The sequence below is a fragment of the Thamnophis sirtalis genome, unplaced genomic scaffold (genome assembly GCF_051295495.1).
Source record: "Thamnophis sirtalis isolate CommonGarterSnake01/CBP01778 unplaced genomic scaffold, rThaSir2_p1.2 scaffold_2, whole genome shotgun sequence".
In the NCBI taxonomy this organism is placed as follows: domain Eukaryota; kingdom Metazoa; phylum Chordata; class Lepidosauria; order Squamata; family Natricidae; genus Thamnophis; species Thamnophis sirtalis.
In genome coordinates, this window is record NW_028261382.1 from 17,077,032 (window position 1) to 17,104,459 (window position 27,428).

A 27,428-nucleotide genomic window follows, 5' to 3' on the forward strand; every position below is an offset into this window, starting at 1 on the left:
GGGTCCTGTCAGTGTGTGAGAGAGTTGAGGGCTGTTTAGAAACAAACAGTATTTGCTGTGTGAGCAACAAGGAAGGAGACAGCCAGGAGCCTGGGCGTGGCTTCCTCTGTACTAAAGCTGCATGCTGTGCTGAGATCTGAAACTAAAACTGAAAGAGAAGCTTCTCTGCTGAACTACCACATTGGAAAACCTGCTTTTGGTATTGTATATTTACTTAATGTGTTATACATTATATAAAGAGAAGTTATTGAATCCTGCTGAAACCTGTGTGTGCTTTCTGAATGTGATTGCTGCTGCAAACTCTCACAAGTCCTTGCAGCAAATAGCGAACAGCCAGGTCAGCTTCAGCACATTATTGCAGCCTGATTCAGCATGAACAGCTGATTGGTGGGTGGATCGGAATACCCCCAATCACCTGTTCCAGGCTGCAGGGATTGCCACAGACCATTGCCTCTTCCGTGCCTCGCGTTTTTGGCTACATTCAGTGTATAAGACGCAGCCAAATTTTCTTTCTTTTCTTTGTGTGTGTGTCTTATACTCCGAAAAAATATGATAGATCTTTTCCCACCTACTGACAGACCAAGAAGCAAACAAAAAACATTTACAGCAGGGATCTCCAACCTTTAAAGACTTGGGAACCATGGCTGGCTGGGGAATTCTGGGAGTTGAAGTCCACAAGTCTTAAAGTTGCTGTGATGGGAGACCCCCAATGTATAGCAAATTCGGAAATCATATTAAAGGTTCAAGACAATGGACTTTCCAATTAATCTCTCATTTTCATTCTATAATCCCTGTCATCTCCCGTTGGTTTCCCCCATCTGCAGAAATGAATCATTTCAAATAAAAACACTTCTTCCCCTTCCATTCAAAGTTTCTGAAGTTTATCAGTTATGATGCAACATAGCTGTCCTCCCAGAAATGAAACAACATCTGCTTGGTGAAAATATATTCATTTTATCAGTAAACAAACCCCGGATCTTACATAAATGCCTTTTTAAGTTGATGTACACTTTAAAAAAAAATCATTTATGCAAGCATCGGTTCAGAACAGGGGTGGATTCCTGCCAGTTCTAACCTCTTCTATAGAAGAGGTTCCACAAATCTACAGTGCTGTTTAGAACCGGTTCCAGCTCCCTCCCCCCGCCCGTCCACACATCATCAAGATGAAGAGCGAGAGGAGGAATTCTGGGAGTTGAAGTCCACAAGTCTTAAAGCTGTCAAGTTTGAATACCCCTGGGTTTTTTTTTTTTTCTAAAGGGTTAGGGGTGCAAGGATCTTGTAACTTGACAGCTTTAAGGCTTGTATGCTTCAAATGCCAGAGTTTCTGAGCAACATTTTGGTTGCTAAGCAAGAGCGTTGTTAAGTGAGTTTCACCACATTTTATAAGTTGGCCACGCCCACCCACACGACTGCCAAGCCACTCCCACTCGGTCACACGACTGGCAAGCCACTCCCACTCGGTCACATGGCCGGCAAGCCACTCCCACAAAGCAGGCCACACCTACAGAAGAGGTTCTAAAAAATTTTGAAACCCACCACTGGTTCAGAAGCTATGTTTTTAAACCGTTATGCTAAAATTTAAGGGCAGGCCGAATGTTTTGAGTCAATGCCTCTTAAATTTAAAAGCCCATTTCAAATGCAAGGCAGGCGGCTGCATTATTTTGGATACGTTTTCCACTCGAAATAGCTCTGTTTCAGGTGAGGAATGCTCTGTTTTTTACTTGAAGTACTATTAAAAGTAAGAGTCTCTTTTCGTACCCTTATGAAATGAGTCTTTGGTTTCAAGTCTGTTTCAAGAAAGACAGAACAAGTATTCCAAGGGGTCCCACTTTTTTCAAACAACATCAGTTTTCTTCACAATTGTTAATATTTTTACAGCTTTTGATCCTACTGGTCTCAATATTGTGTTTGCCTCTGTACATCACCTAGTAAGGGGACAGTTTAGAAATCTGATAAGGAAACAAATGCCTAAAATTAATCTTCTAGTCCTGTGATGGTGAAACTACAGCAGGCATGCCAGAGATAGCACACACAGCCCTCTTTGTGGGCACATGCGCCATAACCAGCTGCTCTTCTGATTTCCATGCGCACTGGCCAGCTGGTCTTCACGGGTGCTGGAGTGCCTGAAAATGGACAAAAACCAGGCTGTTTTCCAGGCCGTTTCCAGGTTGATTTGGGGTTGTTTCATGGCTTTGGGCCACTTTTCTTCGTGGGCGCCAGAGTGGCCAGCTGGTCTTTAAAGGCGCTAGAGCACAAAAAAACAGCCTGAAAATGGCCAAACTGGCCAAAAATCAGGCATGCGCATGCCAGCCAGTAGTCTCCGGGTTTCTGGCACTCGGGCGCACACATATGCACATACCTGCACACGCATTCTGGTTTGGGCACTCAGTGCTGAAAATGTTCACCATCACTGTACTAGTGTACTCAGTACGGACTAAGGAGCTTCTCTTTTGGTTAAGCCAACGAACATGAATAAACTCTAGGCTTTTTACCTAACATTTTATTGTAAGCACTAACTTTATCCAGTTGTAGATGATCTAATAGCTTCCGGAATCCATCGCAGAATTCAAAGATCTCCCAATAAACTGGATACTGTAACTAACATGGTAAAAAGAAAAGAAAAAAACAGAGGAAAATATGCAGTGTACCATTACAGAAATTTAATTGTGACTCCGAACATTTTCAGCTGATGAACTTGGAGCAGAGGCATAATTGCATCTCAAATGGAGAAATCCCACTTTGAAGAAAAGCTCAGCATCCCCATAGATCCTATGGCTCTTGGATGGCTTTACTTGCAGAAGTTAGTTGGATTATTGACGGTTTTCTTATTGATTTATCTTAATCTAAACCATCTTCAATTCCAAACCATCTCAAACTCTTAAAATGGGGAATCTACTGATAATTGCGATTTTTTTTAAAAAGTGAGTAAATACTGTAAGCTTCAATTTCACAAGTACACTCATCAATATTGTTTTTGTGGACTCCAAAGTCTAAATACCGTATTTTTCTGAATATAAGACACACCTTTTCCCCCCTAAAAGAGGCTGAAAATTTGGCTGTGTCTTATACTCCGAATGTAGCTTTTTTCCCAGCCCTAATGAGGTGCTAACAAGTGAAGCAATCTTCCCTGCTTTGCCTGCTTTCTCATTGCTGCTCTCTCCAATGATCAGCTTTAGAAGCTGTTTTTTATTCCCAAGTAAGGGATAAAAAACCCACACATGCTCAAAACCAGCAAACGTATGTGCTGAAGATGACTAGATTAAGAACGCTATCCAGATGAATACCTGGTAGGCAGAATTTTTTCCCCCTATTTTCCTCCCCAAAAACTAAGGTGCATCTTATACTCCGGTGCATCTTATACTCCGAAAAATACGGTATATAAATTTAAGACATTGTAGTCTAAGGGTAAAGGTTCCCCTCGCACATATGTGCTAGTCGTTCCCGCCTCTAGGGGGTGGTGCTCATCTCCATTTCAAAGCCAAAGAGCTAGCGCTGTCCGAAGACGTCTCCGTGGTCATGTGGCCGGCATGACTAAATGCTGAAGGCACACGGAACGCTGTTACCTTCCTACCAAAGGTGGTCCCTATTTTTCTACTTGTATTTTTATGTGCTTTCAAACTGCTAGGTTGGCAGAAGCTGGGGCAAGTAACAGGAGCTCACTCTATTATGCGACGCTAGGGATTCGAACCACCGAACTGCCGACCTTTCTGATTGACAAGCTCAGCAACTTAGCCGCCGAGCCACCGCATCCCTAGTCTAAATCTAGACAAAGACTAATATAAAATGTATTGATGTGGCAGAACTGCCCTACCCAAATAGGGGTCAAAAGAGGAGAGTAAATTATTGGTAAATTGCCAGCCCTCCATTACTAAGGGGTGACACTCCTTGTTCCAAATATACTACGGAGGCTATGCAGCCACAGAATAAACTCATTTCAAATTCAGATGGGCTCCACTGCTCAAGCTATGCCCAGGCCTGGCAAATAAGGAAAGCATCAGGAACATAATGAAGCTTTATTGATACTCTCCTGCCATATGGGCTCATAGGAGATCAAGTGGGACTGGAACAAGCCAACCAGAATCAGAATGGCAGCCACTGATTCAGATACTGGGGACTGCTGGGTACAAGAACAAGGGAGTTGTGACTGAGTTAAGGTCTGGCTGATTTGGTATACAGGTAGTCCTCGACGTATGACCACATTTGAGCCCAAAATTTATGCTGCTAAGTGAGACATTTCTTAAGGGAGTTTTCCCATTTGATGGCAAATTGATGGCTACGGTTGTTAAGTGAACCACTGTCATTATTAACTTAGCGTGGTCGTTAAGTGGATCTGGTTTTCCCCTTTGTTTGTCAAAAGGTCGCAAAAGGGGATCTCATGACTCTGGGATGCCGCAACCGTCATAAATATTATCCAGTTGCTAAACGTCCGAATTCTGATCACGTGACTACGGGGAGGTTGCAATGTTGTACGTGTGGGAAAGGATCAATGTCCCTTTTTCCAGCATCGTTGTAACTTCAAGCGGCCACTAAATGAACGGCTGTAAGTCGGGGACTACCTGTAGTGCATAAACCCCAAGCCTCCGCCCCTGCCTTGAAGGCAAGTTCACAAAACGGAACACGGGACGGTGTTCCGAAGAAAACTCACAGCAATGACTCTGTAACCCCACCCAGACAGGGCTAGTATCTGTTGGAAGAAGACGTCCGCCGTTCCGCTGACGGGTGGGAGAAATATGAGGGGGCACCGGATATTCCTGGGTCCTGCGTCGTAGAGCGACCAAATCTTGCTGTCGTCGTCATCTACAATGATCTGCAAAACAGGCGTCAGAGAGGACCAAAAGGTGATTCCTTTAAGCAGTCGTGATTCTTGGCAAGTACAACTGAAGACTCTCAGGGCTGCAAGAAGCCAGAAACAGAGCAGAGTTCAAAACCCTAAAGGTTTGTTCCATGTTGTCTAGCTACAAGAATCTGACCTACTAATACTGCAGACCAACTGGCTCTAAGATGAGGGTTAATGGAATTGATGGGGAGCTCGGACTGAGGTCAGTCGTGAGAACTTGGAAACTAATCAGCAAGAGAAGCAATCTGGAATCAAGGAGAAACTTCCCAAGGGTGAGGACAATTAGCCAGTGGAGGTTTTTAAGAAGAGATTGGAAAGTCACTTGTCTGAGATTGCATAGGTTCTCCTGCTTGAGCAGGGGGATGGACTAGAAGACCTCCAATATCCAGAATATCCTATCCTATCCTATTCTATCCCTATTCCAATCCCATCCCATTCTATTCCTTCTTATTCCTATTCCATTCCTTTCCATCCCATCCCAATTCTATTCCTGTTCCGTTCCTATTCTATTCTAACTAATGATGTGTTTGACCCTGTCCTCAGCCTCCGATTGGTCATCTCTTAAAAACACCTAACGTCATGTTTAACAACACCATTAAATGGTCCTTAGATCTTATTTTGCCTACTTCTCTCTCAAAACCGAAAGTATTGTAATCATAGTTATCAGTATCATCACATTAAAAAAGGGGGGGAGGGAAATCCCATCGCTGTGCAAAACATCAGGCGGAGCCCCTTAGCAACTTTCCCAACTAATACCGGATTTTATTAAAAGGCATAAGTGTTCGTAATCACTCAGTACCATAGACCAACAGGTCTCTCCTAGAACAGAACACAAAACAAAACAAAACAGAGTTGGAAGGGACCTTGTAGGTCATCTAGTCCAACCCCCCCGCCCAAGCAGGACACCTTACACCATTTCTGACAGATGTCCAGATAAAAGAATTGATGGGTTGTAAAAGAATCAGCTCGGATCACCTTAGATCCAATCTCACAACTTGGGAGTGTTTCCAAAAGAAATCCCACTGCAATTATACGTTAAAGACTCTTCTGGCAAGATGGGAAATATTGCTGGGGAGACGGCGAGAAGCACATGGCAAGATCTCCTGCAAACTTTCTGATGTGTGGGCACACTTGGATGAAATTGAGCTGGTGCCAGTACATTCGTAGCTCATGCGTTCCCAAAGCCTTCCTCACAAAAGAGGGGGTTTTCATTCTGCCACGTGATAGGTAGGGCATATTTACTTCTTCTGAGTATCTTCATTATATTTCTCTTTTAATAAACTGACCACATTTTGCCCTCAAAGATTGTCAACGCCAAAATTAGGTTGGGGGGGGGGGGGTTAAAAGTACAATGACTATATATGTATACTTTTTTGTTCTATTTTTCTTTTCTTTTTTTTAAAGGGAGAAGAATATATGTTTAAAATTAAATATGTATATTGAAAAGAAACTATAAATACCATCAACATAAAAAGGAGCTTGCTCAGAAGCTGAAATACACCAAGCAAATGAGATGAAGAGTGGGAAGAAAAGCAGAGAGGTAAAGGAAGGAGGAATAGGAGAGAGGGGAAGAGGGGGAAAGAGGAGAAATGAGGAGTGAAAAGGGGAGAGAGGAGGAGGAGAGAGGAAGGAAAAATAGAGAAGGGAAGGAGGACAGAGAGAAGGAAGGAGGTAGGGAGGGGGACGAGAGAGGGAGAAGAAAGTGAACGCATAAATATAGTGCATGGAGAGCCGAAGAGCCAATAAATGTTTTTTTTTCTTTTTTGGGGGGGGAGTTGATGGTAAGATGAATTGATGTAAACATTTAATAATACAATACGACGTTCGCTATGTGTTGTGGCCCAGCAGGAGCCTTTGGAGCTGCCACCAGACTCTGACAGCAAGGGGCTCTATGAGTCGGCTCTGGAGGACCCTAGGGTTCCAACTCTGAGCAGGGCGCAGAGAGACTGGTTGGCCACCAGGAGGTGCCTGAGCCTTGGACCAGTGGGGAGGAGACAAGGGAGAGTGATCCAGAAGCCAGCAGTGAGTTGTTCCTGGATGCCCGGCACCGAAGAGCTAATAGGCGTCAGGAACAGTTGCGCAAGTACAGGAGATAATTGCACTCAACTGGTAGTCATTAGGCTCCTCTCCAGACTATAAAAAGTCTGCTTGTGCACACGCCCCTCTTGCAGAAGTAAACACAGGAACTAATGTGAGCTTGGAATTGTGAGCTTGGCAGGCTGAATTGCTGCCACGACTTATCTGTGTTGGTTTGCTGCCAAGGACCTGTCTGTCAATTAAATGCCGTAACTTAGCTTTGGCTCTGAGTGTGGGTGAGGGACGAAGGGGGTCAGAACAGCTATGTAATAGTATACATGTGATTATATGTTATGAAAATGAAAAATAAAAAACTTTATGGAAAAAAAAAATTGCCAACGCGTGCTGACAAATAATTGCTTGATGGACAGCCTGTGCTATCCTTCCCAGCCTGGTACGGCCAAGCACATGGGAGCGGCAGTCGGAACAAAGCCTAAAGACCCAAGGATGAGAAAGATGGAACAGGTAGTCCTTGACTTACAACAGTTCGTTTAGTGACCATTCAAAGTTACAACGGCACTCTAAAAAAAGTGACTTATGACCAGTTTTTCAGACTTACAACCACTGCAGCATCTCCAGGATTAGGCGATCAAAATTCAGGCGTTTGGCTACTGACTCATATTTACGACGGCTGCGGCATCCCAGAGTCACGCGATCCCCTTTTGCGACCTTCTGATAAGCAAAGTCAATGGGGAAGCCAGATTCGCTTAACAACCGTGTTACTGACTTAACATCTGCAGTGATTCACTTAGCTACGGTGGCAAGAAAGGTCATAAAATGGGGTGAGACTCACTTAACAACCATCTCATTTAACAACAAATTTTGAGCTCAATTGTGGTCGTACAATTGAACTCCTACAAGACAGGAATGTCTCCATTCAGAGAGAGGCTCCCAAGAGGCTCCATTCAGTTGACATCAGTATTACTATATTTTGCGTAGGATAAGAGAACTTTCATTTAATTCCTCCCACTTGCTTCCCAAAGGAAATTAGACAAAAAGGAACCTTGTTTGCTTCTATTATCTTCCTCTTGATGAATATAAAAACAACCCTGTGTAGCAGCTCCGGCCCTTTGGAATGAACTCCCCGCGGAGATCCGGACCCTCACCTCTCTCCAGGCCTTCCAGAAAGCCGTCAAAACCTGGCTGTGCCGGCAGGCCTGGGGTTGATGAGTTCCCCTCCCCTCTCGACTGGTATGGCTGTGTGATTTTCGTGTATTTTAATTATGTGTACTGTTGTTTATGTTCCCTTTCCCCTTTGAGTTGTTCGCCGCCCTGAGTCCCTCCTGGAGAAGGGCGGCATACAAATAAACCAAAACTAAACTAAACTAAACTAAACTAACCCTCCTGTTTTAAAATTAAATTATTTGGGGAAGAGGCTGGTCATCTTTTTCAAATAGAGACAAAAAAAAAAAAAAGACAGCGGACACATGTCACTTCTGTCTAATCTGGAGGAAACAGTGAAGTTGTGAAATAAAAATCAACTGCTTTTATTACTGAAAACCACAATTTTGCCCATTCATGTCACACCAACTTGCCAATCCTAAAAGCAATCCACCATCTCTAGACAGTATCATATTATCTCACGACGTTCTGTAACACAAGGCACGAAAAATTAAATCATTACGACCTACAGTGTGCTTTTCCAATGGGTTTGCAACGATGTTTTAAGGATTTATTGACTTTGCATCTGGCCACAATGACATATCAAGTTTCTTTTATCCTGCATTGTTTTTCCCACCCAAGTGTTTTGTTTTTTTCCTCAAACAACTGCAATTCAACAACAACAAAAACTAACGTAACCAACTGAAGCTTCACTTCCGGTTGCTCTTAGAAACTGGTGATCATCACATGAGCACTGAAACCATTCCACTTTGAAAGCGAAGATATTAAGAAACAAACAGGCTTGAAATAGTAATCCAATTTTTCCCCCAGCTGCCGAACTGTGCACTGGCAAATCATAAGTCTAAAGGCATAAGAAGGTTTCACCCTCCAGGGTAGGTTAGAAAAGTCCGACTTCCTTTTCACTGAACAAGGAAGTCACAAGCTCAATGGACATTTCTTCTCAACCTCAAACAGTTTCAGCAGAAACGCCACCAGAAACTTAATTTTCATCCTCGGTAGAGAGCAATTCTACAAATATGCCCCATTTGTAATTTTTTTTTAAAGTACCGTATTTTTCAGACTATAAGATGCACCATGATTTTGAAGAGGTGCCTTGGAGAATAGTTTGACTCCCTCTTCTTTGTGGCAATTCCTGAGATATTGGAAGATTGCTATCATGTCTCCCCATGTCCTTCTTTTCATTAAACTAGACATGCTTAATTCCTGCAAGTGTTCTTCATCATATTTTAGCCTCCAGTCCCTTAATCCTCCTTGTTGCTTTTCTCCAAAACAAACTCCTCTAAAAAGCGAGTCAAGGATAATATGGCCCAATATAAATTAAGCAGCAGCTGCCAAGAAAGATATGGAGGTAAATAGCAAATCAAATGTCTTTTTGTCATGCAAAGGCAAGTATTTGCTTAACTATCTGAACTGAATCAGATCTTGCTCCAGTTAGCTTACTGCTAAATCCAAATCCCAAATCCATGTTTGCTCCTCTCTGAATTACAATTATTAGCCAAGAACAAACAAGGGAGAGTCCAAACGGGAGGCTAATCATATGAAGATCATGTGGCACACAGGGGTTTTGCCCTTTACTTTAGATATGTTTTCCGAGATTCTGTCAAGTGAGAAATATAGAGAAATGCGGCTATTTCTCAGACAGGATATACAAATAAGTCTCAAAGGTTCTGGAAACAAAACCAAAAAGAATTGCAAATGTTCAGGTTATATGAGCACAGAATACTTGAGACCTTTTTGGTACAATGTGCTGAAGTCCCCTATTTCATTAATTATGCCACAGTATTAGCTGCTAGCTGTCGTGTCTCTGGAAACCTGGGAGCGTCCTTATCTCGCTCAATCAGGATAAATTAAAATGTTCAGGCGAGCGACTGTTTGAACAGGTACGGCAAAATAGAAGCTGGCACCTTTCTTGTGTTGTTGAGCTAGTTCTACAGATCAGATATTTTACCTAAAATCCAACTGAAATGTTACCTGTAAGGTAATCTGCTCTAGTCTGGGAAAAAGATGATTTAGAAGTTTAGTATTGCAGTACCCTAAAAACTTAACAATTGTTTTAAATTTCCGTGGATGACTTCTTTTCGTATTTAGTTTTTTAAAATGTATTTATATTTATTGAGGATGACGACTTCTTCTCCAACAAATGCATACAGGATTACGCCATGGTACAAGGGGCGATTTTTTTTTACCTGAAAGTAAATAAATTGTTTTTTAAATGAAAAAGATTCCTTCGTATTTTTTTCTGAACGTGGCCATAGAGACTAATGAGATTTTCCTCTCTAATCTTGCTTTTATAGGGGGATTATCTTTAAATCAAGGTCACCTTCCTTACGAACAAATAAAGCACTCTCAACCTGGCACATCACATGTTTCTGTTGTCTGGAGACATTTCATAAATATACATCACTGAGATACTGCAACATACCCCAAATACTGTCATCTGCACCTCTATAACTGTCTGGTTTGGTTCTGCAACCCAACAAGACATTCACAGACTCCAGAGGATAATTAGAACTGCAGAAAAAATAATGGCTACCAACCTGTCTTCCATTGAGGTCCTGTATACTGCATGAATCAAAAAGAGGGCCATGAAAATATCTAGACACCTCGCATCCTGGACATAAATTGTTTCAATTTCTACCCTCAAAATGACACTATAGAGCACTGTACACGAAGACAACTAGACACAAGAACAGTTTTTCCCCAAACGCCATCACTCTGCTAAACAAATAATTTCCTCAACACTGTCAAACTATTTACTAAGTCTGCATTGCTATTAATCTTCTCGTCATTCCTATCACCCATCCCCTCCTATTTATGACTGTAACTTTTTTGCTTGTATCCTTATAATCTATACTGATTGTTTCCTAGTATGATTTGATTGCTTATTTGTATCCCATGACTATCATTAAGTGTCGTTCCTTATGATATGTGACGAATGTACTGTATCTTTTCTTTTATGTACACTGAGAGCATCTGCACCAAAGACAAATTCCTTGTGTGTCCAATCACACTTGGCCAATAAAGAATTCTATTCCATTCTATTCTATTCTATTCTATTCTATTCTACATTCTGTTCTGTTATCTTCTATTCTATTCTATTCTACATTCTGTTCTGTTATCTTCTATTCTACGTTCTGTTCTATTCTATTCTGTTCTGTTCTATTCTATTCCTTCATAGGACTTTTCTTAAAACAATGGCAAGTAGCATCCTTATGCACCTAGTATCCAGGAGTTTTGCAGGTGCAGATATGCTACGACTCCCGTTCCCAGAGTTCCCAGCCAACACGCGCCTTTGCTGAGCATCTTGGGAGCTGCACACAACTCGAGACAACATCACGCTCAGAACAGTTCTTACAATCTTCTGGTGGTTGCAAAGGCTAAACAACAACAGACTAAATATCTGTTATGCGGCTGGATTTCCTGTACAAAAAGGTTGTGCAGAAATAAGGAAAAGATTTTCTTATGCCCTTTCATCTCCGAATGCCTTGGTTGACATTCAGAAAACAGACTGCTTCACAGATCCTTGGAGACGGAGAACAGTGTTTGATAGAGCATGTGAAAAATCACATGGTGTGAGAAACGGCTGCCCAGCTCTGCACTGCTCCCAGGAAAAGCTTATCAGGTTCGCGTGACCAAAACGCATCTAAACTAAGTGCCTGGTTGCATGCTGAAAAAGAATTTGGGCTTAACCAGGCACATGTGGTGTACATGTGAAAAGCCAAGAAATACTGGACATACATGGTTAGAAAAAAAAATTCATAGTTTAAGAATAATAGAATTATATATGCCAAACTATAAGGGTTTAGCATTGTTAAACAGAGTAGAACGATGTAATGGAATGATGTTGTATGTATGATTTCAATATATAGAATATTTTTTTTAAATGGTAGGAATAATAACTGGAGTTGAACTATTGATGCAAAATGATGTTGTATGTATGGATTCAATATTTAGCATATCTTGTTTAAAATTAAGGAATAACTATAGTTGAAAAATTGACACTTTAGCAGGGAGCATTATTCTATGCACATGCAATTATTTTTAGATCTATACGTATATAGATGAGCCGTGGTGGCGCAGTGGTTAGAATGCAGTACTCCAGGCTACTTCTGCTGACTGCCGGCTGCCAGCAGTTCGATTCTGACTGGCTCAAGATTGACTCAGCCTTCCACCCTTCCAAGGTTTGTAAGATGAGGACCCAGATTGTTGTTGGGGGCAATATCCTGACTCTGTAAACCTCTTGGGGAGGGCTGTAAAGCACTGTGGAGCAGTATATAAGTCTAAGTACTATTGCTCTATCTCCCCTGCAACACTTCCTGATGCCTTTTGTGGCCACTAAAGTCTCTGCCAACTGCACTGACTTTCAATTTCCTGCCAGTGACAGTGGCAAGAAGCACCCAGAAAGCGTAACAAGAGCTAAAAAAGAAATTCCCCTTTACAGGGGGGGGGGGGGGGAACAAGAAAGAAATGATATTGTTGCTTGATCCACCCACATGAAACTGTTCCACCAATTCAGCATTACCACACATAGGTAGGGGCATCTTCCTACCAAGTCAACCACAAAGCTTCGCTTCCCTGATGTAAACCTACAGGTGGTCTCTTTGAAACATAAAAGGTTTCCCCTGACCAGTTGTGTCTGACTCTATGAGTCAGTGCTCATCTCCAATTCTTAGCCAAGGGAGCCAGTATTGTCCGAAGACGCTTCTGTGGTCATGTGACCAGCATGGCTATACGACAAAGGCGCATAGAATGCTGTTACCTTCCCACCAAAGTGGTACCTATTTATCTACTTGCAGTTGCATGCTTTCGAACTGCTAGGCGGGCAGGAGGTGGAGCAAGGAACGGGAGCTCACTCCATTGCATAGTGATCGGGTCTCAAATTATCAACCTTCCAGTTAAGCCCAGCATCTTAACCGCGAGGCCACCCTGCTCCTTCTCTGAAACATACAAATGCTCTTATCCATATTCCTTCCAGGGATGGGTTCCTATGCCGGTTGGTACTGGTTCGTTGTGTGCATGCCAGCTGTGCATTGCTGGCGCATGCACAGTTGATTAAATATTGTTCTGTGCATGTGCAGAAACATGCTGGCAACAGCGTAAGAGATCAGGGAACCGGTTCGGGGGGGTGGTGGCCAGCCTGGGTCACTGCCGGTTCTGCGATCCAGGCCGCAATTCCACTACCGGTTTGGCCAAACCGGGAGCAACCCACCTCTGATTCCTTCCAAGGGTGAGATCTCAGCTCACTCTGTCCTATGCAAGCAGCCATTTGGCATATGGTGTAATTCAGAGGTAGAACCTTAGCTGTCTTTGAAAAAGCATCAGGTTCACATTTTGGTAGCCCTTCAGAGGCAAGGAAAGGCTGCAAGGAGTCCCATCTTTAAAAAAAAGGGAAAATATTAGAGTCCCCGGGAGGCTGTCCGTCAGGTCTAAATCCTAGAGCCCCAGACGTACTTTGACTCCTGTCATATTCCTTCTCTCTCAATTCCCCTGGGAACCTCTCCATTAAAGAGAGGTTGGATCTCTCTTTAATGGTTTTCTGCCCATCATTCCTTGCCTGCCTTTGGGGAATAGGTTGACCCCCATCTCTGTGATAGCCCCTCAAGTACTGGAAGACTGCCATCATCTCACCCCTGGTCCTTCCTTTCATTAAACTAGACCAGGGATGGCTAAACTTTTTGCCATCGTATGCCAAAAGTGGGGGGGAGCGGGGGGGGGGTTTCGTGCACTGGCGTGCCCACACCCATAATTCTATGCATGCGACCCCCGACCCCTCCCTGCTTTTTGCATGCAATGGACCCATTTTTCTCCCTCCCCAGACTTTCTAGGAAGGCCAGCGCACACATGCGCCTCCCGTGCCCTAACAAATGGCTCCATGTGCCCCCTGTGGCACGGGTGCCATAGGTTCGCCATCATGGAACTAGACATATCCAGTTCCCATAGCCGAGGCAAGCGTTTGTTCTGAAACCAATCTTTCTAAAGCCCTTCATGGATTGGGGTTGGGTTACTTATAGGGCTATACGTAGGATTACTTACAGACTGATCTTCTCAGTCTTATCTACCATCCAGCAGAAGAGATGTGCTCTGGGTCCCATCCATGAGAGAGTGCCAACTGGCAGGGCATAGGAAGATGACTTCTACTGCCAGGGCACCTACCCACCCTTTGAAATATCATTCCTTAGAGATCAACTAAAGCAAATAAAAATAAAATAAGAAACATTCTCCTTCTCGAAACCTTATATTAGGGGTGTCAACCTCAAGGCCTGTGGGCCGGATCCAGCACACAGGGTGCTTAGATCTGGCCCACAGGGCCACCCTGGAAACAGCAAAGGACTGGCCCACGGTGCCTCTGCCAGTGAACAGAGCTCGGGAGGGCCGCCCGTGGGCCGGTCCTTCGCTTTTTGATGGCAGAGAACTAGCAAAACAAATTAAAAACAAAGGAGAAATGTTTCCCCGTTTGCATTTGAGCATCCAAGAAAGGACAGGAAAGGAGAAAGGGAAAGAGGAAAGACAAGAAGGAAAGATGGGAAGACAGTAAGGAAGGAAAAAAAGAAGGAAAGAGGGGAAGGAAGAAGAAAGGAGAATGAAGAGGGAAGAGGAAGGAAGGAAGAAAGGAAGGAAGGAAGGAAGGAAGGAAGGAAGGAAGGAAGGAAGGAAGGAAGGAAGGAAGGAAGGAAGGAAGGAAGGAAGGAAGGAAGGAGGAGAGGGAGGGAGGAAGGAAGGGAAGATTATAATGAGAGGGAGGGAGGGTCTGAGGGAAATCCTGCCTTAGCACTTGGCCACCACAGGTGCCCCTGACATGAGTGAAGTTGAGCTGGCCATGCAACACACACACACACAACCCAAGGTCAAATGCAACCTGATGTGGCCCTCAATGAAATTGAGTTTGACACCCCTGTCTTACATTTTCCATCAAAAGCCTCCAGCATCCTTCACTCACCCACAGTGTAAAAGCAGTGGTGAAATTCAAATTTGTCCCCTACTGGTTCTGTGGGCGTGGCTTTGAGATCATGTGACTGAGTGGGCATGGCTGCACAACTGACTCACACACAATGTAAATGCAGCTGGATTTCACACAAAATGGCCCCTGCCACAAGCAGGAACCTCACAGAGAGCTCAAAAAACAACTATCACACTTTACACAAAAATAACACAAAAGCTGCACAACTGACTCACACACAATGTAAACGCAGCTGGACTTCACACAAAATGGCCCCTGCCACAAGCAGGAACCTCACAGACAATCAGGCACAGCTGATCAGTAGCAAAAAAAACACTTTAAAAAGTTTTTTTAAAGTTCCTACGATCACAGGGCATAGCTGATTGTCGCAGAGCTGATCATCTGAACTTTAAAAAAAAACTTTTTAAAGAATTTTTTTACTACCAGCTTGGGCAAACCAGCCTGAACCTGTAGCATTTCACCCCTCTATCAAAGTCAACACAACAAAACCCCAGTTGAGTCACAATCGGGCAGTAGTCTGGTTCAAGGGAAGCTGTGGAGATACATCCTGTTCACTAGAATGAACTATTTGACCTGCATTTTTTCATCTTTTTTTTAAAATAAAGCCCTCTGAAGCAGTTGGCCACATGCTTTTAAATGGCTCTGATCTATCTTTTCATTTAATTGCCCTCTTGCCATTCAGGTTGAAGAACCAACTGAATCAGGAGGAAGTGAAGGATTTTGTAAAGGAACAAAGGCTTCTTGTGAAGAGAGAGAGGGAGGTTGAACTCACTTCATCAAAACACCGAACTGCAAAAACTGCTGCGCACTTTATTCCTCTTTCCTGGGTGGCCCTTTGCACGGGACTAGCTCAAGCACGTCTCTTTAAGTGGAAGTTCTAAAATGTGACAAATATTTATCCGTGCAAATCAGCAGAGACTAGATTGCAGAAGACTTTTTTAAACTTTTTATCATGCTTTTAAGGTTTTTTTCTAGCCTAGAAAACAACTTAAATGTTAGCCAAAACTTCTAAGTGGCGCAGTTCTCTCCAAAGCCAGCCATACAGCTAGCAGTTGTGAATTTCTCTGCACAACTATTTAAAATCACAAACAGCCAAAACATCTCAGGGAGACATTTCCCCGAGCAAGATTCGAACAGCTTGATACAATGGTTAGATTTGGGAGATTCCATTCTATACCATACAATGAATGTACATGTATCTGTGGAGCTGTAGAGGCAGCAGATCTGACTCATATATCATTCAATTGCTGTGTATATAAGGGGGCGAGAGACAAGTACCTTGATTCACATATTAAAACATATGGCCCAGTGGGAGGCCCATGTTAAAACAACATACCTCGTGTGTGGCCGGAATAATGAAAACGACATTTAATACAGCACAATTTCTGACTAAAATGGTCTGACTGAGATCGGCAAATGTGGGCCTAATTGGGGTAGATTGCAGGGGTGACAAAGAAATATAATTCCATGTTATTTTATTCTATTTTACTTGCTTATGTATTAAATGATTGCATTTTAGCCTAAAATGATTGCCTTTTACCCTACTCTCACTTTAAATTGTTTGTTTAGAATTTTATTGGTAATGTGTTTGAACTGGTATGTTGATATGGCCTATAGGCTAATGAAAATGATAGATAGATAGATAGATAGATAGATAGATAGATAGATAGATAGATAGATAGATAGATAGATAGATAGATAGATGGATAAGGTAGGTAGGTAGGTAGGTGAATGGATGAATGGGATTGATAGATGATTAGATAGATAGATAGATAGATAGATAGATAGATAGATAGATAGATAGATGGATGGATGGATGGATGGATGGATGGATGGATGGATGGATGGATGGATGGAGATAGATGGATATGACAGATAGATAGATGGATGGATGAATGGATGATGATAGATGGATATGATAGATAGATAGATAGATAGATAGATGGATGGATGGATGGATGAGTTAGATAGATGGACAAGGTAGATAGATAGATAGATAGATAGATAGATAGATAGATAGATAGATAGATAGATAGATAGATAGATAGATAGATAGATATAGAGACAGAGAGAAACAGAAAGCAAAGCTGCAGGAGAAATGCATCCCCCAAATAGACTGCAGAAGATCAACACAAATAACAAATCTTGTTTGTCTGAAAGACATGCAATATAATTATAATTCTAATGCTGGAAGCATACCTCATCTATGTTTACAATGCTTGCAATGTATAAAACAATGCTCCTGAACTAAATTGGAGCAGAGAGAGAAATTAATCTGCACCCACCTTTTTGAGAGGCACAGTACTTCTGAACCAGCTATAGTCTGGAGAGATTTTAATCTCTCCCATGATGGTGACAAATTCCAAGGTTAGGAAAACCTGAAATACACAGAGAAAGCATTTCAAGATGAAAAATTCAGCATCGCAGAAAAGACAGAGAAGAAGCAAGAGACTCCCGCAGGATAAATATTTCTAATCCTGTCGTTCTGTTATGCTTGCTGTCCAAAATGTTTTGCTTTATAAAAGCAGTGGGAAATGTTTAGAAGAGATGCAGTCAGAGATTAAAACGCGGAAATTTAAAGTGGGAAGTATTCTGATCTATTCTTTAACCCAACAAGGTAGAATTAAAAATCCAAAGAATTTGGGAGCAATCTTTTTCCAGCTAACAAGTTTTATTATAAACTTTCATGACGAAAGCTCTGCCTTTCGACTAAATACGTTAGCCGAGAAAGGTGCAACCATACTCCTGATTCCCCTCCCCCCACGGCAATCATTCTGGCTAGGGAATTCTGGGAGTTGAAGTCCACCCATCTTAAAATGTTTTTGAGGCTGAGAAATAGTTCCATAGATTAATACAGCTCTCCTTCTATAGCTCAAGTTATAAGACCACCTACATTTCTCCTTCTAGCTACAAAATTAAAACGGAGGCAGGAGTGTGTAACAGAAACTGAAATACTGAAGCCCATGGATACACGCCAAGCCTGACTCACGCAACTGCAAGCAGGATGGCACGGTGCAGACTTTAAAAAGGAATCAAAATTTCAGAGGAGCTACATTGTACCAGGAATTGCACATCTGATGGATTTCCCCAAGATTACAGCTCCATGAGTCACAGAGGATACACCACCAACTTTCAGGATGTTTCAGGATGTTTTCAAGAATGGGCTGCCTAGGATGACACAAGATCTCCTGACTGGAGCAAGGGGTTGGACTAGATGATGTCCAAGGTCCTTTCCAGCCCTATTAGTCTATGATTACATATTCAGAAATGAACAAAGAATATAGAATCATAGGGATGGAAGGGACCCCAGAGGTCTTAATATTCCAGTATTTCGAGGGGCTGCCACAAAGAAGAGGAGGGGGGGGTCAACTTATTTTCCAAAGCACCAGAATGCAAGATAAGAAACAAGGGATGGAAACTAATCAAGGAGAGAAGCAACCTGGAATTGAGGAGAAATTTCCTAACAGTAAGGACAATTAGCCAGTGGAACATCTTGCCTTCAAAAGTTGTGGTTGCTCCATCACTGGAGGCTTTTAAGAAGAGACTGGACAGCCACTGGTCTAAAATGATACAGGATTTTCTGCTTGAGCAGGGGGTTGGACTAGAAGACCTCCAAGGTCCCTTCCAACTCTATTCTTATTGATTTACTTTCTGATTGAAACTCTTGCTCGAGGCAGAAATCCTTTATACCATCCTGGTCAAATGGTTGTGTAGTCCATTTCTGAAAACCTCCAGTGATGGAGCACCCACAACTCTGGGAGGCAAACCGTTGCATTGATTAATTGTTCTCATTGTTGGAAAATTTATCCTTAGTTCTCCTTAGGTTTGTTGTGGAGATGCTCTTTTGGATATCTGAAGCTCCAAAAATCCGGTTGTCAGGCCTGCAGCCATCTTTTCTTTTGGCTCTTTGGCCTGTCACACTTTCTATTATTCTACTATGCATTTTCTATTGTGGGGAAATGGGAAGGGGGATTGTATGGAGTTAGATGATATGTAGCCATAACAAAATTCTTTCTAGAAAGCCAAGGTCATCCTTTGCCTTTGCACTTCTGCACCTGACCGGAACCGGATGGGTGGAAGCTGCCAACATCGCAGTGGGAGATTGGACCATGTGATGGACTTGTGGGTGTGGGGGCAAGATCTTGAACTTTCAACTGGATGGAGAAAACCGGGAAGCATTCAAATCCGGGTTTCCCCAGATGTGACAAACATGGCTGTCTTCATAAATTGGAACATTGAGCAATACTTTGCCTCGGACTCTGATTTACTTTTGGATGCTATTTGGAACCCTGACACCGGTTTTGTTTTAAAGCTGTGTTACTAAAGCTTAGGAGCCTGCAATGAAAATAATTCAATCACACTGACTACACTTTAGATCAGTGTTTCTCAACCTTAGCAACTTGAAGATGTCTGGACTTCAACTCCCAGAATTCCCCAGCCAGCGAAGGCTGGCTGGGGAATTCTGGGAGTTGAAGTCCGGACATCTTCAAGTTGCCAAGGTTGAGAAACACTGCCTTAGATGTCTCCAGTGCTTGCTTTTTAAGCCCTGCAAATGTTAGTTAGCTTCCCACCTCCACAGAGGGAGAGAATACTTTGAACAAATCCATCTGCTCCAACACAGATTTCTTTTATTTTTATTTTCTTTTTAAAGGCTTTTTTTTTTTACAGTTGGGTATCTTTCATGGCTTTTAGACCTCCCCCAATTCTCCCCATTTCTAAGTAGCTTGGAAAGAAGGTGTATTTTATTGCAACTCACTCAACCCAAGTCTGTTAATCAGCTGGAGAATGTGAATTAAAACACATTTGTGGGTACAGTCTACTCATCCCCACAAAGGATTTGCACAAGCTATTTAAATGGAGAGCTTAAGCAAGGAACTTAATTCTGCAAGAACGAAACCAACCAACCTTGAATGTCTTTGAATTATAACCAAGACAGAAGTGCAGGGTAAAATCTGAAAGTCAGCGATGGAAGGAAATATCTCAAGACAGCGGAAACGTTCACCAACCTGCAAAAACACAGTAAAACAAATGCCAACAAACCATTGTTATCTGCAGTGCTATTACGGTGAAGAACACGTTTAACTATTTACATTTTCTCCAGAATTCATTGAGTTATGAATCTGGAGACACATCTTGCATCATGAGATATATTGTGGATGCGGGGAAATGGCAGTGACTATATTTACACCTCACCATAAAACATGATGTAGTTTTCCTGTGATTTTCAGTGAGTTGGGAGCATTGTATATATTCCTCTGTATTTTCCCTGTTACATTTTGTCCCGTTCTAGAGAACTCTTGCTAATGTAACTTTAAGGAAGAAGGTTTCCTTTCATTTTCCTTTGTTTTATTTCAGCCCATCAAGTTTTAAGAAAGAACCTATTTACATAGCCCTCAACTGATGACAATTGAGTCCAAAATTTCTGCTACTAAGTGAGATGTTAAGTGAGTTTTGCCCTTTTACAACCTCTCTTGCCAGAGTTGTTAATTGAATCACTGTGGTTGATAAGTTAGTAACTCGGTTGTTAAGTGAATCAGGCTTCCCCGTTGACTTTGCTTGTCAAAAGATCGCAAAACATAGTCCTGGGACACTGTGACCATCATAACTATGAGTCAGTTGCCAAACATCTGAATTTTGATCGCATGACCATGTGGATGTCACAATGGTCGTAAGTCTCTTTTTTCAGTGTTGTAATTTTGAACAGTCACTAAATGAACTGTTGTATAGCAAGGACTGCCTGTGTTTTCTTCCTTTTCATTCCCCTAATTTTGAATTTTTATTCCTGCACTTCCACTGTTATTTCAATGCCTGCCCAAGTGAATCTTTTCCCCACCATTGCAGAAATTAAATGTCTCAGATAGAGCTGAACTAAGATTGCAAATTACCTGATTAGAAACACACCTGTTTAAAATTCTTCCTGTCTATAACAAAAAGTATTTCTATATCAAACCTAAGGCATGTCACTTTGTTCTGGACTGCTGATTATAGCTCAACCATCTGAACACTGAAATTTTCCCTTCCTTGTTCCTTTTCCTATCTCCTTTTCTATTTTTATTGAACATTAAAAGAAAATGCATAAAAAGAAAAGAAGGGTAAAGAAAAAGTAAAAAAAAAAAGAGTAAAATACAGATGAATGAAGAAGAGGATTTAGATCTGGTGGTTATCATTTTCTAGTATAATATAGTTTTAAGTAAATGAATGTATCCTATTGGTTAATAGTCAAAAAAGTCACTATTAACCTCTAAACCAGCATTTTTCAAACTTGTCCACTTTAAGATGTGTGAACTTCAACTCCGAGAATTCCCTGGCCAGCCTTCCGAAAGTTGAGGTCCACACATCTTAAAGTAGAGAAGTTTGAAAATTGCTGCCATAAACTAAAAATGAATAGTGAGAGCTATGATCAACCTACTATAAATCACCAGTAATATTGTAGTGTTCAATAAAACTAATCCATATTAGTGAAAATTTCTGTTAGACTGGGAAATTAAAATATATACCGTGTTTCTCTGAAAATAAGACAGGGTCTTATTTTCCTTTGACTCCTGAAATAAGTGCTTGGCCTTATTTTTGGGGAGGTCTTATTATTTTTGAGGTGCAGGAGGCGGCAAGCAAGGTCACCTCATGGCTGCTGCTGTGTTGCAATATTTTCAGGGAGGGCTTATTTTAGTGCATGCGCTCAAAAACCCCAGTGGGCTTATTGTCCGGGGAGGTCTTATTTTCAGGGAAACAGCATACTCATAAAAGCGCATAAGAAACACACATTTTGGAGGGAGGATGAATGTTGTATTCTAGGAATTGATTCTAGTTTGAACTGAATTTTGAGCTAGATTTGTTTTTAAGGTATGGTCATTCCAAACATGGAAGCATCTTCCCACACTTAATCATTCTTCTGTTAAAGAAACCAAGCAACCTTTCCAGGAAAAAGCAGAGAATACAGTGCTGCATTGTTGCAGCAACACACAAAGCTAATTCAGTACACTCTGAAAGGGATCAATGATTTATCAAAAGGCCCTCTGACATTTCTAATGATTTTCTCCCCTGTGAACTGTCTTACTGATTTTGAGCTTGCTTATGTTCAAAAACGTATTAAAAGCTTGTATCAAAGTGCTGCATGCAGAAAGGTATACCAAGAACTAGAAACAGCCTGTCAATGTTAGCCTTCAACAATCCCAGAATTTAAAATAAGGCATCGTTGCCTTTTGGCCCTGACTGCAATTGCTGCTAATTTCTTTAACAATTGATGGGCAAATCTAACCACTGTAATTCATAAACTATTTTCATTGTTTAGTGTTGTGTGAAAACCAAACATGGTGGCTTTTTCAATACATTGTGATTTAGTACAAGATGTAGAACTTGCTAGACAATTAGGGAAACAAGCTTGTAATCTTTATTGAACCATTAAGAATCTTTAGATATCACTATATATCAGTGTACTAAATTAGAGCTGAGGATACCTTAAGGAAATCTGTTTTGAAATATTCAGTACAGTTAATGATTGGGCCTTTCCTTTGATCCTCTAGCTTTGGCCATAAATCTTCCATGATCATCCAAGCATGGAGAACTGTCTCATTTGGCAGTAAATTATATAAGAGTAACATTTATGAATAAAAGGACTATCTCCAGTTTGTATCAAAGAGCTCCCTCCATTCCATCTCTTGCTACAGTTTGCTTATAAAGCTTATAATGCCTAAAGCTGCTACCTATTTAAAAGATAGTTTGAATTCATTTACCTACATATTCCATATTAAAAAGTATTCGACAGTCAAGACACATTCCAAATATTTTCAATCCACAAAGAATGGCGTAGAGCACCACTAACAGACATTGTAGCTTTTGCACTTAGGCTTAAAATGAATGAGCTGGAAGGAACCTTGGAGGTCTTCTAATCCAGCCCCCTGCTCAAGCAGGATGGACTACAAGTCCTTATCAGTTTCAATGTGTTATACTGAGCTACACACACACAAAGCAGAGAGATGTCTACCAACAAAATCAGAGAGGAATGAAATAAACAAAAAGATGTACAGCAATACATGTATTTACCTAGCAAATCTCTACTTAAAAGCATGCCTAATTTCATAAACTCCTTCCCACAAGACTGTTCTTCGAAGCAGTTTACAATAAAAATTAAAATACACGCATAAACACTTATATTATATTGTTGTAAAATAACTCATGGGGATGGAATGATGCAAGCAAAACAGAACTATTCATTTGAAGAGACACACAAAAAGCTTGGATAGAAGAGAAAACTTCAACAGGTGCCTTAGAGTTGTGATCGAAGGTGTTATATGAAAATTTGCAAAAAGAGAATTAGTAGTCATTGGAGACACCACAGAGCACTTCTCCAAGGAGCAACTACAGGTATCTCTCGGTAACTCTTGACATGCCCAAGGAGCCCCTTACCGAGGGTCTGCATCAGGAAGGTTGATCTTCACTTATCCTGAAGATTAATAAACTCAAGATAGAAGCTGTGAATGCATCCCATATAAAACAGGCAAAGTTTCAATGGTGTGGCCAGAGGTCCATCATAAGCAAAACTCTGAATTATGGCCAAATAAACAGCCAGCACATTTACTTCGGAAAACGTACTGCAGATACACAACAAATTAACAGCCTTATTCCACACCAGACAAAATTTGAGACCCACATGAAGCACATGGGAATAAATGCAATGTGAGGCTACTACAACATACTTTCCCTAGTCCAAGAAAAAGTATAATTGTTGGCATGCCATTTGAAATGGATAATCAGTCCCTTAGGTCTCCAATGAAAACTACAGGATTCTCTTACAACTTTCCCTTTTATGAAATACAAACAGACTTTGCAGGAATCATTTCCTTCTCCATGTTAAAGGAGCATTTGATCTCTTATTCGCATACCAAGACAATTGCCCAAGATTTATTTAATTGCAACACAACTTGATTCCTACAGATCTTTGCAGGATAACCAGGAATAAGTTTAAACATGCACTTTTCCATAACAACACATCTCATATTACATGTCCAGCAGGCTGAAACCCAAACCCAGTTATTATTACACCACAAGGAGGGCCCAGATTGTTGGGGCAAGAGGCTGACTCTGTAAATCACTTAGAGAGGGCTTGAAGCACTGTGAAGTGGTATATAAGTTTAAGTGCTATTGCTACTGCCCTTCCTTCTTTCCTTCCTTCCTGTTAGCATGCAGTATTGCAGGTTAACTCTGCCCACAGTCAGGAGCTGGATCCTGACTGGCTCAAGGTTGACTCAGCCTTCCATCCTTCCAAAGTGGGCAAAATGAGGACCTAGATTGTTGGGGACAAGAGGCTGACTCTGTAAACTGCTAGGAGAGGTCTGTAAAGCACTGTGAAGTGGTATATAAGTCTAAGTGCTATTGCTATCGGGTCTTCTGAACACAGTTCTTTGCTTCAAAACTAAAGGCATATCTTAAAAGTTTTTGAGAGAAGACAAGGACAATAGAACTAGGATTAATGAGAGAAAAACTAGCTGAGAATAAGTCCCAGGCCCGGTGAGGAAACAGATGTGGTCCTGTAGCATTCATTATGCAGGTAGTCCTCGACTTACAATAGTTTGTTTAGTAACTGTTCGAAGTTACAGCGGCACTGAATCCCCATGATCACATTATCAAAATTCATGCACTTGGCAAATGATTCATACTTATGACCGTTGCAGTGTCCCAGGGTCATATGATCTTCTTTTGAGACATGCAAAGCCAATGGGGAAGTCAGATTTCCCTTAACAACCATGATACTACATGAACAACTGCAGCGATTCACTTAACAACCATGGCAAGAAAAAGTCGTAAAATGGAGCAAAACTCACCTAACCAATGTTTCACTCAGCAACAGAAATGTTGGGATCAATTGTGATTGTAAGTTGAAGACGACCTGTGTTTATTATACTTCTCTATCATTCTATTCCCCCCCCCCCAAAAAAAAACCCTCCTAGAATAATATATAAGAAAAGACTTTAAATTAAGACCGTCTTGGAACTGAAAACTCTTAAAAACAATACATTGTATTTATCATTTGGAATTAGGGAGTTGGAAATGATCTTCGAAGCCCCTAAATCCAACCCCTGTTCTGTGCAGGAATCCAAGCAAAAGGATCTTTAATTGCCGTCTTTGCAGTCTCTGCCTGAACACCTGCAGAAAAGTGATACTCTCTATTATTTGTTTATGGAAGTTATTCAATTTGTAACACCACCCAATTCCCAGCAAAAAAAAACAAAAAACCAAAAAACACAAGAACCACAAAAGAATGTTTTTAAAAAAACCCTTCACTGGGTTTCCGCCTCCAAACAGCTCTCAAGTGAGGAAGCCTTTCGCAACATCTAACCGAAATGGCATTCCTTCAACCCGAATCCAGGGTTTTGTGCATCCAGCCCTTTGCAACGGAATAATCATGGTCTGCATGAAATATGCACCAGAGCAATGCACCCTTAATTAAAATTGAAGCCCCGTTTTTCTTTATCGTTAAAGTGGATCAGTTGGAATTGGGAAGGAAACAAAAGCAGAAATAAAATGCTTAAAAAGGGACGTAAATAAACAAAGTGAGACACCCATCTTCCTGCTCCCTCCTCGCCTTCTAGCCCTTCCCTTTCCGTCTTGGTGGGCAGAGCTCCCTTCCACTCACATCTCCTTCCACCTAGGGTCCCCCGTCCCCCCTCCATTATAATTACACAACTGCACAACTTTCACACCAGCAGCCTGGTAGAGATTTTAGATTGAGGAGCCATTCGTGTTATCTTTAACAACAGCCCTGCAAGGTAGACCTGCCTGGGAGCAGGTGGCCCAGCATGCCTTCCTAATGAGGCTGGGGGGTGGGGTGGGGGAGTTCTCAATGCAATTCCCACCATTCCTTCCCCAGGTCAGTTGCCCTCCCCCTCCCCGCGCCCACTCCTTTTTAACAGCCCCAACTCAACCCAAGAAGCTTGGGGACAATAGGACATCCCCCCACCTCACCCTCAGCCCTTTCTTTTACCCCAGCCCCATGTATTCAGGGTGCCGCTACGGTCCGCGCCAAACCTGGTTCCTCAATGCGGGCAAGCAACATGCAAAGCCCCGGGCTCACCAGGCGTGGGCCGGCCGTGCGGACGCGAGGGAGGACTTACGGTCGCCCCCCTCCAGCCATCAAAATGGTACCGTCCCCCCCTTGCTCGGCGAGCCCTAAAGCAGCCCGACGCTTCAGCGGCCCCGCCTCCCCAGTGGGCGGGGAAGCCCGGCGGCACGCCGATCTCTGACGTCACGCCAAAAAAAGGGGACGGGCTTCCAAGTGGAAGCGGATTCGCTGAGGGAGCTCGGACAGAGTCTGAAGAAGAGGATGCGCGGGGCCACGTGATGGGGCGGGACAGCATCTCTGTCCCGTCAATGCGGAAGTACAGTAGTTCTCCATCGCCTAATAAGAGATTTCTCTATTGCCCCCTTCCTACGAGGAGGATTTACATTTCTTATTTATTTTGCATAATCCTGCCCGTATTACCTATTCAGTACCCCATTCAAAGATTTATAGCTCTCAAACATTGAAATATGCCCCTCACCAGAAACGTTGAACTACAACTCCCAGAATCCCCAGGAAGCATGGGATTGTGGGAATCAGTTGCAGTCTTTTGCATCTGGAGAGCTCTAGATTGCGGGTGGCCCCTGCTAGGAATTTCAGCCCAGTGCTGAAGGGTGTAAAAGCATGTTTGCTGACATTAGGACTGAACCAAGGATGCTTTAAGTATTTGCTTAGAGATAAATATGGAAGAAGAGATCGTTTGGTGTATTTTAAGAGATGGTAATGAGTTACTAAAATTGTTTATACTTGTTGTGATGAAGGTGGGATGTCACTATTTTTATTTTTTTCTATTTTTTTATCCACATTCTATTGTTTCTTTTAATTTTTCGTTTGTAGTATTTTGTACTATTCCAAATGGTAACCTTTAATAAAAATTAGTATAAAAAGTACAACTGTGCTTTTAAGCTACTTGTTTTAAGATTGCTCTTAAAGCAGCCTGTTGGTTTGACTGCTAGAATGTTGCAGAATGTACCATGCTGAAATTCATTTTAGATTGAATTTTGTTCTCCCAATATATTCTATTCCAGTTTGTCTGTTCTGAAAGCTGGACATTGCCTGCCATCCAGAGGTGAAGGTTAGTATTTACTGACAGAGATATAAACTGCTTTTTATACTTCAGAAATAAATTAGTTCTATCCTGTTTGAATTCCACCTAGGAATAAAGGAGAATAACCTCCATTATAGTTAAAATAGTGATGCGGATGTCAGTACGGTACCCTTTCTCCTGTCTTTTTAGTAGAGGAAAGACAATAACTTAAGGTAAATTCAGTAGGAATTGCAAATAGAAATTGTCAGATGAGTCAGTTGCCAAAAGAGAAAGGTCAGAGTATCTGAAATTCTAAAGAACTATAAGCTGTCAGCACAATCAATAATAGATCAAT

The 27,428-nt window shown here is 41.9% G+C and overlaps 1 protein-coding gene across 4 annotated transcripts in view; it reads right to left on the reverse strand.

Moving 5' to 3' along the window:
• SPG21 (SPG21 abhydrolase domain containing, maspardin) overlaps positions 1–26,198 on the reverse strand; it is a 32,151-nt gene extending 5,953 nt beyond the window's left edge. The window contains exons 1-5 of one of the 4 annotated variants that reach the window (XM_087704348.1): positions 26,062–26,198; positions 19,899–19,999; positions 17,279–17,371; positions 4,646–4,807; positions 2,518–2,598 (exon numbers count right to left, since the gene is read on the reverse strand). In XM_087704348.1, coding sequence (XP_087560474.1) covers positions 2,518–2,598; positions 4,646–4,807; positions 17,279–17,341 — 306 coding nt within the window. In that variant the 5' untranslated portion in view covers positions 17,342–17,371; positions 19,899–19,999; positions 26,062–26,198. Of the gene's footprint in view, positions 1–2,517; positions 2,599–4,645; positions 4,808–17,278; positions 17,372–19,898; positions 20,000–20,186; positions 20,359–25,971; positions 26,040–26,061 lie in introns of those variants that run through there. The other 3 variants (XM_087704350.1, XM_087704349.1, XM_087704351.1) reach the window with 3 other exon arrangements.
• Positions 26,199–27,428: the final 1,230 nt, after the last annotated feature.